This window comes from Cynocephalus volans, chromosome 11, assembly GCF_027409185.1.
Source record: "Cynocephalus volans isolate mCynVol1 chromosome 11, mCynVol1.pri, whole genome shotgun sequence".
Lineage (NCBI taxonomy): Eukaryota > Metazoa > Chordata > Mammalia > Dermoptera > Cynocephalidae > Cynocephalus > Cynocephalus volans.
The window spans coordinates 47480643-47495196 of NC_084470.1; the positions used below are offsets into that span (position 1 = coordinate 47480643).

A 14554-nucleotide genomic window follows, 5' to 3' on the forward strand; every position below is an offset into this window, starting at 1 on the left:
GAGTGTGTGCGTGAGAAGAATTCAGCATGCTGCCTCTGCTGTCTTTCTAATGCCAAGATGAGTAGCACTCTCCTCTGAGACACCAACACCATTCTGGGAGCCCTATTACGCCCAGTTATTTTGCTCAGGTTCCTAGAAAACATTTCCATAACTTAACCTTGTAGGCAGACATTCATACTATTTTCTGTAAAACAGGATCACAGGAGTTATGGAAAAAAGAAGAAAGGACCCACAAATAGTTCTACAAGCAGTTTGCCAATCTGTTCTTCCGTGTTCTAATTCTTATTCTTTGTCTGCCAATACAGGGCATGATTTCTACCTTGGAGCATGTCCACCTCTCATGACTTATGCATTGATTAATAATTTTCAGTTATGATTGGATTTTTTTTCATGGTACCTAGTTGTACCATGTAAATATTATGTAAGCTTGGATATTTCACTTAGGTAATTTGGTATAATGGAAAGGGAATGGACTTTGGAGTCATACTCACCAGGGTCATTTCCTGGCTCTCTTACTTACTGACTTTTACATCTCTGAATAATTGCTTGGTTCCTCTGAGCCTTAACTTTCTTTCCTCTAAAGTGAAAAGGAGATTATATACCTATGGGGTTGCTGGAAGAGCTAAGATCACACCTGTGCCTGCCATATTAGAAATCAGTTTGTTTTTTCTTTTACCTCCACTTTCTCTCTCTTTCATTTGTTGCCCTTTTCTCTCCTCCTTTCAGCTCGTACTCTTATAACCTTTCTCTTTAGCCTTCATTTTCTTTTCTGAAAAACAGAGATGAGAACTTCCTTCCTTGTGGGATCGTGATGAGGTTTAAATATAAAGCAATATTATTGTCAAAAGCAGTAATAATAATAATAGTGAACCATGACATTATTTTATAAGGCAAAACAATGTATATTAGCTTCTCTATTGCAAGAGGATTCTGTGATGAATTTATTATGCATTACCTTTAAAATCTAAAACTGTGTATCCCTGGTTGTGCCTCTCTAGAGGAGTGATTGAATGGATGTGTTATGTTCTGTTGCATATATGTTCGTGGAACTGATAATGATTCTGAATGGGTGACAAGGCTTAGTGGAAGCAACATAAATGTACTGATAAATAATTTGTGACTGAATATAGCCAGAGTTGTGTAAATGGAAAGCAGTGTATGTTATCTTGCTGATGCCCACGAGGTGTAGGGCAGCCAACACACTACTTAGCAAAGGTTGCTTCTCTCCAGGCTTTTCCACTGGGCACCACTGTCCATAGATACACTTGGCTTTGGCAAAGCTCCCTCAAGGTGTTGGATTTATTTGTTGCTTCTTAAATTGCTATGGGCTTACACTGTCATCTAGCTTAAGCGGATGGGTCACAGTCAAGTCTTCCCATTGGTGAAGGTTCTGGTGTCTTGGATTCCTACTCTGAAAGACCAGCCCCTTTGCTTAGGTTACTTTTTGAGTATCTATTAGAGTGGTTCTTTCTGCCAAAGAAGAGATTGAGTAGCTCACCTGCACCGAGCTATGATTCCATTGCAGGCCAGCCTTTTGTGAATCCCGATGGAACTCCTGCAATATACAACCCACCCACCAGCCAGCAGCCCCTGCGAAGCGCAATGGTGGGGCAGTCCCAGCAACAGCCCTCCCCTCAGCCTCAACAGCAGGTCCAGCCACCACAGCCACAAATGGCAGGCACACTGGTTACTCAGGTAAGGAGATGGTTGGAATGCAGGGAGGGGAGGTCCTCTGAGATGGAAGTTGCATAGTCCCCAGGCGGCAGTGCATCCTGGAAGAGGGGTATATTTTGCAGTGGTGTCACCCCGTGCACTCAAGCCTCATAAATAAACCCTAGCAGCCAAGAGTCTTTGGTTGCAGATTGACAGATTGATTTCATCTGGATCCTTAAGTTTAAATAGAGACCAGTGTCTTATTCAGTGGCTTGCAGGGTGAGACCATGGTACTAAGGAAAATGAACAAGTCTTTTCTTATGGCTTTTTCTTAAGGTCTGTTTGCCATTTTTATTTATTAAGGAGCTTCTGTCTTAGAGGCTGAACTCATAATCCCATCCAGGACTTTGCGTCATCTTGCTCAGCCATTCTTGTTGCAGATCAAATGCTCATATATGCAAAGAGTCAGTACTGAACTCTACATCAAAGGGAAGAACAGAAATCAGTCAACCCAAGGTGTCAAAAGCATAGACAGATGCAGAGCTACCCTCTTTCCTAGGGAGACATATGCACATGTCCACAGAAACCTGAAGTACTCCAGGTGGGCTGCCAGAGTGAACCTCCTCTTTCCTTTATTTATTTATTTTTTCTTTTTTACTTCTTAGTTCTTGGGCAATATTTTTAGACCCAAAGAATCTAACCAACAACAACATCAAACTTCCATCAGGAAATTCTTAAAGGAGTTAAGAAGGCAATTGAGCCTCTCTCCAGGCTGTCTGGCTCTTGTCTGCATGGCCTTGACTTTTCCCTGGTGGCTGGTTCCCCTTTCTGAAGTGCACTGAATTTAGAGGACCTGTAAGGGACAGTGGTGTGCTTCCTGTGGGATTTCAACCCTTGTGCTTTCCTGTTCCCTGATCAGCTGTTTCTTTCCTCCAGTCTGTCCAGGGGCTGCAGGCTTCCTCCCAGTCAGTGCAATATCCAGCAGTCTCTTTTCCTCCCCAGCATCTCCTGCCGGTGTCTCCAACGCAGCACTTCTCCATGGTACTGTATTACATGTAAATGACTTTTTTCCCTGGGAGAGCATATACACTGGTTTTACTACTTTCTATGCAGTGCTGGCTGACACTGGGTGGGTGCCCTAGGCTGACTGTAAGGGTGTGTGTGTGGATTTCTCATTCCTGTATTGCAGAGCCCGTCTCTGCAAAGCAATGGTTTCTTTTCTGTCATCTGTCTGTCCCATGTTGAGTGCTTCTGTGGTCTGGTACACTTTTAAGAGTTTACCAGCCAAGCAGAAATTGAATGCCCTCAGAGTCAGAAGTCAGGAGCAGAGAGAGACACATGAACTTCGTATGGAGGTTTGGGAAATACCTCAAAGCAAGTGTCAGGATGGAAACCATCATCACCCTACGCTCCTGATACAGGTGCTACCCTATGACCCCAGTCCCTCAATTTCCTTTAATTTTCCCTTCAGTGCACTAGGTCCTTTCAAGCAACAGCTTAAGGTGTGAGCATTACCCTTAAATTTCAGGCCAGGCCAGTGCCATGGGAACCTAATCTAGGAATGTAATCCCACTCAGGCTGTTAGTGACACAGTCCTGACTCCATCTTTGCAGCACAGTGGGTAGTGATGAGTGTGGTGCTTCTGCCTCTCTCCAGAAGGCACATCCTGTGGGTGCTGCTGGGAACCCTGGCTGACTCTTCAGGACAGAACACCAAACCTTCCTTGTCTGCAGTACATCCTGAGGAACCCGAGCTCTCAATGACAAAATAATAATTTGCTTCCATTGAAAGATGGAGATTTGAGTCAAATTGTTGACCATCTCTGACCCTCAGGATGACTAAAACCTGATTTTTTGTGTTACGTTCTCCTGCTATGTTCTAGCTGGAGAATTCCTTTATTTATTTGTTTGTTTGTTTGTTTGTTTGTTTATTTTCCAAATTATAGTTCCTCCCTCTCCCACAACTACAGGTGTGTGTCCTGTGTCTGCCTCAATGCACCTCTCTCATTACCAAGCCAATCTTGCTGATTTTCCTCATTTATTCCCATGGCTCACAGAGAGATGATGTGGCAAATCAGTTCAGCCAGATGAACCTGAGCCGGCAGTCCTCAGGAGAGACTCCTGAGCCCCCTTCAGGCCCTGTCTACCCATCCTCCCTCATGCCACAAGCAACTCAGCAGCCAAGCTACGTCATCGCCTCCACAGGCCAGCAGCTTCCAACAGGGGGGTTCTCAGGCTCTGGCCCTCCCATCTCCCAGCAAGTCCTCCAGGCCCCTCCCTCACCACAGGGATTTGTGCAACAGCCTCCACCTGCACAGGTAGGTGTGCTTTTTCTCACACCTGTGACCTGCAGCTGATTTGCAGTACATTTTGATCTCTATCTTTCCATGTAGAATATCGCCAGATCAACCTGTCTTGCCCTTCTGGTCCATATTAATATTCCTCACCAACAGGACCTAGTCTGTCCTTCTATTCACAGTTGTGCAGAGTCTTGGAGCTCTGAAAGTAAGTTGAATAAAACTGACCCTACTGCCCATGGCACAAAAGAGGAATATCTCCTTTTCTAGGCTGCTGGAAAAGCATTTCCTCTCAGGTGATGTCCTGCTCATGAGGTTGCCCAGGAAGGGGCAGCCTTGGGGAAGGGAAAGGCTTGCACCTAGGGGACTTTCAATCTTCTCTTCCTGCTGCTCAGAAAATATGTTTTTTCCTTTCTTATCAATTCGAAAGCATTTTCTGGAGCTAATCAGGTGCTCCAGGCAGGAGCTCCTCTGTGAATATAAAGGAGGAAAGTGAGCTGATATCCACTGTCCTTTCCTCTCCCTAAGGGGAAGCAGAGCTTATGTGCTCTCACAGGTAGCCATTAATCATATTTAATTGACTTGAGTATGTAAGACACCACAGATCACTGATTTTTACTGTCTTCTCAAAGACTGATTATGTGTTACTGTTCACCACCAAACATCTCTGGTGCTCTCCTGGGTATCCCTTGCAGAATATTGGAAGTGATTACTGTCAAGATGCAAAATGCACAGAAACATTTTCTGGCCCATTTTCAAGGCACACATATCCCAAGCAAATTCCAACCTAATTATGAAGTACTGCACTGGCTGAGCTGTTTAAAGTGCACTGCCACCTTTGTATCCTTTGTTTCACTGCCTTAATCTTGAATAAATTATTTTCTTTTCAAGCCACACAAAACCCTCTACCATGAGGGTTCATTATTAGTTGTTCATTTTATTTTGAGTGATTAACTAATAGTTCATCTCCAGTCACCTTCTCTGTAATAACCCTTCGCTAGTGGGATTTAAGGATATATATAAAATAGTTTTAAGTTACAGGAGAAAAGCCTTCATTGATATATTCACTACTTTACTAATAAATAGTTCAAGTTTAATTATTAAGAAAAATAACTTAGCTCTATTAACCTACATAACATCTAAGTGTCCTTATCCATTTCTGATGTCAAAGAGAAGAGTTGGAAGAATGTTAAGTGAAGACTTTAAAAAAGAAAAATACCTTCCCTGATGAAGGAATTTTCATATTAACACACTGCAGGAGCACAGATAATTCAGAATCCCTCTTCATTCCTTCTTCAACAGATTTGAAAAATAGAAAGGGAAGGAGACAAAACAGATGTTCGGTGTTCATGATCAGTCTGGACATTTACGAACGTGTTTTTTAAAGAACCACAGATAAAGGTATAGGATATAACTCACAGTGACTTTCAATTTAGCAAACATTTTAAAATCTGGTTACCCAACTATGGAACAATGAAAAGAACTCAACTGAGATTTAGCTCAAGGATATATATATATATATATATATATATATATATATATATATATATATATGTTAAATTTATGCACAAAAGGAACCTATTTCATAAGCTTGAAGGTTCAGTTCGTCTGACTTATCATGTGTGCATTCTAAATGCCCACTGGAAAGGTTAGGTAGGAAGCACGTGAACAAGGTAAAGAGGAATTTGAGGAAGGGAAATGGGAGGGGTGCTTATTTTTTATAGTTTCTTCTTTCTCTTATTTATTTTTACACTCCTAATCTGCACTTATTTTTGGATTCTTTATATTTTAACATGGTTGGTTGAAAATATACATTTCCTCCCTTTTGGACTGTCCTTACTCCTTTCTCCCTTCCCTTCTCTCCCTTCAAACCTTTCATATTGAACCTTTAAAAGATTCCTCTTAGCCTGGTTCGCCTTCCTTCCTCTCTGAAGGAAGATGAGAATGGGCCCAGTGCCCATTTGCACTGTATGGTTGGGGCCACAATTCCTAGGAGGTGGCCAGTGTTCTTCCTTGTAGAGTTTACATTTAATCAAGATGTATCTTTCCTAAAGGAACAGAATGCTCCTTTTCCTAAAAGACATGTAAATATAATGTAGATGAATGAATTAGATGATAGTTCTTATTCTTACATTGGGAGGCATCTGATACATAATGGTAATAATCTATAAGAGCACCGTAATTTGTCAGAGCCTAACTAAAACCTATTATCGATCCAGAATTATTGGCTTTTATATTGTTATAAAATGCCTTACCAAGAAAAAAAGGAAATAGTAAGATCAAATCACTATAAACAATGCATACAGTAAATTAGTTAGTTGCCAGATACTGTTCCATGATTGCTTTAGACTTGTTCAGCCTATTACCCTTGAAAATCCTTATTATTAGGTAGTCAGAATTATAATGCGTAATGATTCCAAGGAATAGCAGAATCACAGACCCACACAAATTATCTTTTGTTCCTGCTTTACCCTAAGGCAGGAAAATATGTTACATATGTTTCAAGAGTAAGATTGAAATAGAAACGTTTCCTATTTGACATGAGCAAATAAAATTGTCATAAAAATCACAGTTCTCAAATAGTTGGTTCATAATATTATTCCACGTATATAATACTTCTAAGCTGTTGACTGGGGTGCCTCCGTTTTCACTTTAGAGAAAATGATAGGAGGAAAGTCAGAGTCCTGGAGATCGAAAAAAATTAACTAAGATTAGTAAGAAAACACCCTTAACATAAATGACCAGAGGTAAGCAAAGAAGTCTTTCCAGATGAGAAAACATTTGATTTGAATCTTATTGGAAGTAATTAGAATATTTTTATTTATTCTCAGTCTTTAGGTAGATATGAAGGTGGCAGAAACAATATTTCCTCTTTTAGATTGAACATAAATTTTTTGGATACTGTCTATGTACCAATCACTGTGCAAAATGTTTTGATAGACTTTACCATATTTCATAATTGCATTCTCTGTGTTTTTAGGTCAGAGATCAGCAGTTTCCATGTCTCACCTGTGTTTCCATTAGAAAAACAATTTGTCAGATATAATATTTAAAACTACCATAGATTTTTGTTGTTGATGATGGCTGTTTCATTCTCTCATTCCATTTAAAAAACACAAAAGTCAGCATTTTAAAACAACCATCGTATTGCTTGTGACTAGGTCAGCAATTGAACAGGACTCATCACAGATGGCTTATCTGTACTCCATATGGTATTGGCTAGGGCATCTTGACTGGGGCTGCATTCACGTGCTTGGAATTTTAGGGTTCCTTTGTTCTGAACATGGCCTCTTTCTCCAGCATAATAGCCTGGACTGCATTACCTGGTGGTTGAGTTTCCCTCCTGTAGGACTAGAAACTGCAAGTCTTCTTCTGGGTCAGGCTTGCGAGCCTCAGACTGACCTTGCAAGTCTTCTTCTGGGTCAGGCTTGCGAGCCTCAGACTGACCTTGCAAGTCTTCTTCTGGGTCAGGCTTGCAAGCCTTATTTCTGCCTTGTTACACTGGGTCAAAGCAAGTCACAGAACCAGCTCAGATTCAAGAGCTTGGGGAATAGATTTCACCTCTTCACAGGAGGAGTAGCATGCACATACATGTTGACATGGGAGAAGTTTGTGGTGGCCCTCTTTACAATGTACCACAATCATGTTACATCATAAGATGACGATGTTAAAAGAAATGCTGCTTTATGTACAGTTCTCATTCCCTGCTTTTCCCCCTCTTTCTTCCACAGATGCCTGTGTATTATTATCCATCTGGTCAGTACCCTACCTCAACCACACAGCAGTACCGGCCCATGACCTCAGTTCAGTACAACACTCAGAGAAGTCAGCAGATACCACAGGCAGCCCAACAAGCAGGTACTTGGAATCTGTTTCCATTTTCTTCCCCAACCCAGTTATTTTTGCCGGTGAATCTCATAGCTGTACTCTTTGGATGAGCATCCAAGCTTGGTGATTTAAATTGGCAAGTTTCCCCTACCAAAAGTAGAAAACAAAGCATTAGTTAACTCTGTATGGAGATATAGGAAGGTGAGCATATGTCAGTCTTGCATCCCAGGCATGCATGCTAAACACAGTCTCCATAAATCATTTTTGAATACTCAGTTTATTTTAAGCAGAGAGACAAACACATTCCTGTCTTCCTAGCTCATGCTTTTTTTTTTTCCTTTCTGATTTTATGAGAGTGTGTCCCCTGTTCCTTAGGCTAGGGAACCAAATTAGGTTGTTTTGATAGTGTCCTAAAAAGCACTGTCTTTAGAAGAAGGCTACTGACCATGCAGCGTGTGTCTCGGTGGAACTCTGACTCCGTGGTTCACTGTCACGATGGCCACAAGCCTCCTGGCCAGAGCCCGGCAGCCACTGTGCAGTGGGAAGGGGGGCCGATACACTGTACGAGAGTGAGTAGCAGGTCTCACAGTGAACCGGTCTCTTTCCCTACTGTGTCACACTCCTAACGGAATGCCGTTACCCAGAGAGCAGCAGGAGCCCAGCAGGGCTGAGTGACTTGTGCTAGGGAGAGGTTCGTGTCATTCCTGCTGACTAAACTGCGGGAAAAACTGCTAATTGTCATGCTGAAGATCGCCTGACTGGGAGACTGCCTTCTGTAAGTAGGTCACGTTAAAGAGCACCTGCTCCCTGTGGCTGCTCACAAATGACTGCCCTGTGATCTGATTTGTGCACTGAATATATGTATATGCCTATGAAATATGTACAGATATATGTATGTAAGATGTACATGATATGTACCATTTTCTATAAGCTGTTAAAAAAAAGCACTGTTCTTACCAAGGATTAGTACCAATCACAGACTCCCTAAGAATACTCATGCCGACACTGATTGGAGAAAGAATTAAATTCCTCTGTATGGTGGATGGCTCTGTGTTCTTTAGCTCATCTCATGGCCCATTTAAAGTCTGTGAAAGAAGAATTAGAGAAACCCCTAGGAGCCAGCCAGATTTTGTCTTGTTTCAACACTGTATCTGTTTGAGGAAGAGTATATTTGACTTCGAAATTGATTTTATACTTTTGCAGTGGTAAGAACAAAAAAGGATTTTAAATTATTAGTTAGTTTAACAAAATATTTAACAATATTTAAAAAATATTTGGCAATATTTTCTATGATTGGTGGAAAATGTTATCTCTGTCATTTTGGTGGTAACTGCTATCAGTTTAGATATACCACAGTAATGTATTGCTTGCATTCTGAACTGTCTTATTTTCTTCTGCTAATGTTTATTAAAGAATTAATTTATAACCTTCTAGATCTTGGTGCAGAGGCTATGAAGTTTTCCTTTTGGTAACTAATCCTTCTAAAGAAGGATGCATCTATCTAATTCTAACAATTTTTACTTAGTTTAGTGTCATCATGTGACAGTTTTCTAAAGAGACATTCTAGGCCTGTGGTAGAGTGTCCTCAGTATCAGGGAATGTGGTTACAAACATGTGGAATCCACTAACCCTATAAACTCTGGATTATGTGAGGGGAGGAGAAAGTTGGATGAATATGTTCATGGACAACAGAGTTAGATTTAAAAGTCTAGGTTTCCCATGATTCCTACATAGCTATTTCTCTTCTCCACTACTTCACTGACAAGTGCCAACACAAGGGAAAATATGAGTGGCATTTTTTACTCAATATAAAACATTGTGGGAGAATTCAGGAATGCAGAAATCCCCTCTCCCATTTCAGAGAGATCTAACTGGCCAGAGAGAACTAACTCCCAACTACATTTCCTGACAACCTGGTGGCTTTCACTTGTCCTATGATTCTACATCACCATGGAAATGCCACCCCCAAGGTGAGATAAGGACACTGTATGAGGAAAATGCATTGTAAAGCAGCAGCATGCTCAAAATAGAGGCAAGGGCAGCGCTTTGGGTGTCAAGAAGTGAGTGGCAGTTAGAGCGGTCTGTGGGGGCGGGAGGTGAGAAAAGTGACATGATACATAAACAGTATCTTCCCAGAAGTGACAGTGTCAACACGCACATGCAGACTCAGGTCTTTGAGCTCCTAGTTTTTGTGACTACCACACCTGATACCAAGCCTGAAAATCTAGTGCAGTTTCCATCACAGGAAGGGAGATGGTGTCCCCTGGTGGTGTCCACAAAGAGAATCACTCCTACTAATAAAATCCAGGTAGCCCAGCTCTCGCACAATGGCTTTCCCGCAGTGCATAGAGGCTCTGGGTCCTATAGCTGAGAGGCCTTCTGCTGAGCCTAGTGAGACCCACAGACTTTCTGAAGAAACATGGCAGAATTATTTGTGGGAACAACTTTATGTAGATGGACTGTCTCACAGAGGAAAGATCCTCTTTAGGTAACTGTAAAAGTCATATTTCCTGGAGGAGCTTGAAGACAGGACTTCTCTATCTTTAAATTGAACTCTGGACTAGTGTCACATGGTGCCATCCCACAGTGATGCTCCAATTTGCTCTTTCTCCTGTCTCCTGCAGTCATGCAGCCTGGAATCTGAGCCTTCTCACCCTTATCTGGTGCTGACACCAGATGGTATCATAGCATCCTTTGCTACCACCTGATCAAGCAATAGAGGGGGCAAAATTATGTCTGTTAAAGCCAAATGAGATTCTAATCCCAACTTGCTTCTTGGCACTATTGTTAATCTTTATTTAATTGCAATGAAAAGCACCTCTTCCTTCTCCTACATTTGTGGCAGAATTGAAATCTCTGTCAGCTACTACATCTTTTCTAGGCTTCAAAAGTATATGTAGTGGATTTTTATAAAGTGAATTGTGTACTCTACAATTTATTAAATAGGACACTTGAGTTAAACAGAGTCCCAGGAAGAGGACATAAGTTCTTCCTCCAGGTGATTTTGTTGTCTTCCCTCTATCAGAGGGTAGTAAAGGTCTTAAGCATGTGGAAGACGAAGCCTGTGCTGGTGATGATTATAAATAAAGGCCACTAATGTTAAGAAATTTTCGAGAAATCAAATGGTATATTTGCACAGTAACATTTGGATTTCGTAGCTACATATATGAGGAAAATAGAAACCTTTAGTTTAGAAATGTCTCTAATGGAAAAGATTGTTTATTGCCAATCTGACCTTACCAGGTATTCCCAACAGTGGGGGGAGTAAGAGGCATGTAATCTTCTTTATGAGGCAATTGTTGATAACCCAAGACTGTGTAGAAAAGTAGTTATCAGGTTATAGCTACAAGGACTATAGTTTTTAAATCACTGGGACTTTAAAAGACCTGGAAGTGAGAGTGTCTTGACTGAGAACAGATTTTCTCAGTGGTCAAATATTGAAGTGCTGAAGAACAAATCTTTCAATCCTTAATGTTTTACGTTTATTTCAGTAGTTAGCTATCATACTGCTTTTAGTTGATACCTGAGTCACTATAATTTTACTATTATTGAAAAACATTTTTACAGCCACAAAAATATTAAGAATAATTATATCCAACGTCCGTTGAGGATCTCTTAAGGGCTAGTTGCTATACTAAGTATTTACAAGCTTAGTTTAATCTCCACCATAAATTTACAAGGGAAATATTAGTATCCTTGTTTTACAGATGAGAAAAACTATTGCTCAGGGAGGTGAAATAAATTAGTGCTATAAGTTTCCCTCAAAGTACTGCTTTAGTTGCCTCCCACATATTTTGGTAAGCTGTGTTTTCACATTCATTCATTTGTGTGTGTGTTTTTTTGTTTGTTTGTTTGTTTTTTGAGACTTCCTCTTGGACCAATGCACTATTTAGAGGGGTGGTGTTTAATGCCTATGTCAGATATTTTTCTGTTGTCTTTCTGTTATTAATTCTGGATTGACCCATTATAGTAAGATAACATACTCTGTATGATTTCAATTCTTATAAAATTGTTGAGTTTGGTTTTATGGCCCAGGATGTGGTCTCTCTTGATGAATGTGCCATGAGTACTTGAAAGAATTAGATATTCTGCTGTTGTTGGATGGAATGTTCTATGCATGTCAATTAGATCCTGTTAGCTTATTTTGTTGTTCAGATCTTCTATATTTTTGCTGATTTTCTGCTTACTAGTTCTATCAGTTGCTGAGAAGTGGATATTCATGACCCCAGCATTCCAACTTCCTAAAGTCTTGGAATGAATATCTCAAGGCAAAGGTAGCCCCCAGTGTCTCTAAAGTCTAAGGGTGGAGGAGAGACTTTGAAGTTATTTGGAGCATGTTATCATTTGGTTCTTATCCCAGATGAATCATAAATGCTTCATTTTCTAAAAGAAGTTAGAAACATTTTATATAAACAGTCTGGAAGGTAAAGACCCTCTAAATAGTGGAGTTTAGGTGACCTGTTTCTATAAGTTGCTGCTTTTATCTCCCACTTGTCAAGCTTTCAGCACTGTTGCTTAATGCCAGGAATATTTCTTTAGGTTTAGATAGAAGAATAATAAACAGACAGTTTATTATCTATTTCATTATTTGTAATTTAGTTCATTATTTACAGCAGACAGTCCAACAGTTCTGCCTTCCTAATAAACTAGGAGAGTCTGTATTCCCAAATGTTGTGAAAATAGAACAATATGAAGATAAGGTGGCTGCAGAGCAGAGCAGGAGCCTTCAATTAGATTAGTTATAACTGTAAGAAGTCATCTGGTGCAGATTCTAAGAACCGTGGAGATGCTTCTCACCTCTGCTTTATAAATTCCTTTCCGTTTCTACTCTCCTTCACTTCCAAGTATCAGCTGAATGATTTATTTGAGTAAAAAGCAGTTTCATAGAGCATTTTCTATGAAAATGTTTTACATTACAGGTTATAGTTCAGAAGGAAACCATGAAAAGGAAATCTTAAAAATGCATAGTATTGCAAACCCCATGCAGCTTTTGTAGGGCTCCCCTATGCCTATTTAACGTACTTCTGCTCTGTTCTCAGGTCTCTGTGTTGAGTAAATGATGCTCCAACCTGCCTTGCAATAGTAGAGTTGGAATCTCTTGCAGAAGACAATCAGTGGTGGAGGCCTTTGGGATGTTTTGAACATCTTCAGTCACTCTTTCACTTATATTTAAGGTCAACCTCACTTGGACCTTCTCTTACACTCTGCTCCATAGACATCATGACATATGACTAGTATAAAAAGAAATGGAGTTTAAACACTCAATTTTGCCAAATGAGGAAACTAAGGCTAGAAGGTCTGCCTCCTGCCCAATGTGTGGTCTTTCTCATCAGAGCCAGAAAGGGGGCTTCTGCTGCTTCAGTACTTACCGATTTAATAACAAATGCGGGTTCCAGAAACCCAGCAAGCTTACCAGAAAGTCTGACCTAGTCTGACTTGTGAGATTCTACCCCTGAATATGTGAACTCAGAACTATTCAAGTTGTAAGAAGAACACATAAACAAGAGAGAAAATAATATTTTGATAACTCAGAAATTTGTTATCACATGTCCTCACTCCTAAGAGAGGAGTAGCAGAGTATAATCTTCCCCTTCCCTTAATTCGGGCCTCCAGTTTGTTTTACCAGAGAATAATGATGGATGCATATAAAGGAGACTGCAATGAATTTAAAACATATGTGAATAAAAGAATAGGGAAGAATGGTGGGGGAAGAGGAAACCAGGTCAGAGAATGTAGATCCTGTTTGTTTTATTTTGCTAACTGACAGCGTAATAACAGTATCATCCAGGAATCTGCAGATGACACTTACCTTTAGGATATAGATTCTATTGGTTCAAACCTCCATTCTACATCAGTGGAAACCATTTGTGTGTAGAGTTAGAGTGGGTTGGTCTGTGAGAAATACAAACTTTAAAATCGGACATTAGATTTTGTTCCAGAGAGGAATTGTATTTAAAGTTTGCAATGCCTCTTTTGAAACAAAAATCCCAAATACTTTCCATCTCTCTAGGTATAGCTATTCAACTCCCTCTAGTGCCCCTTCCAAACACAGATCAATCCTAGGCCTCAAAGGATTTCTTTTTAAAAATTTTTTCTATTTTTTTAAAATTTTAATTTATCAATGTACAATATAGTTGATTTTCATGTCCCTTTAGCAATTCCTCCTTTTCCTCCCTCCTTCTCCCCACTCCCCCCCCATCAAGATCATCTGTTCACTTGTCTTAACAAAATCAAGGAATTGTTGTGATTGTTGTGTCCTTTCCCCACTCCCATTCATTTTTTTTTTTTACTTATTTATTTTTATTAGCTCCCACAAGTAAGTGTGAACATGCGGTATTTCTCTTTCTGTGCCTGGTTTATTTCACTTAATATAAAAGCTTGTAAATGCCATTCCCAGCCCAGGATTGGGAATGGTGTGGGGAGGTGGGGGTACTGTAGCCAGTGCTCTTCAAAGATTAATGTGCATGTAAACCACCCAGATCTTGTTCAAATGCACATTTTGATGCAGTAGTTCTGGAGTGGATCCTGAGATTTTGCATTCTAGCAAGTTCTCAGGTGATGCTGATGCTACTGGTCTACTTGAGAGCAATGTAGTAGTACATTTTTAACCATGGTCAGTCCATATATAAGTTGTTGCAGAGGGAAAGGACCTACCCAAATGCACTCTGATTTAACATTATTTGTATTTTAGGCACAATTCTAATATTTTATAGTCAGCACATCTGATCATGTGAATTATAGCTAGTTAAGTATTTACAATTAATATGTTAATGTTTA

General features: G+C 40.1%; 1 protein-coding gene across 16 annotated transcripts in view; it reads left to right on the forward strand.

Annotated features, from left to right (window-relative positions):
* The window catches only part of ARPP21 (cAMP regulated phosphoprotein 21), a 150387-nt gene that overhangs the window by 96190 nt on the left and 39643 nt on the right, over positions 1-14554 (forward strand). For all 16 annotated transcript variants that reach the window (XM_063114919.1, XM_063114926.1, XM_063114928.1 and 13 more), the window contains 4 exons: positions 1526-1695; positions 2590-2694; positions 3710-3970; positions 7681-7807. In XM_063114919.1, the coding sequence (XP_062970989.1) occupies positions 1526-1695; positions 2590-2694; positions 3710-3970; positions 7681-7807 (663 nt within the window). The remainder of the gene's footprint in view (positions 1-1525; positions 1696-2589; positions 2695-3709; positions 3971-7680; positions 7808-14554) is intronic.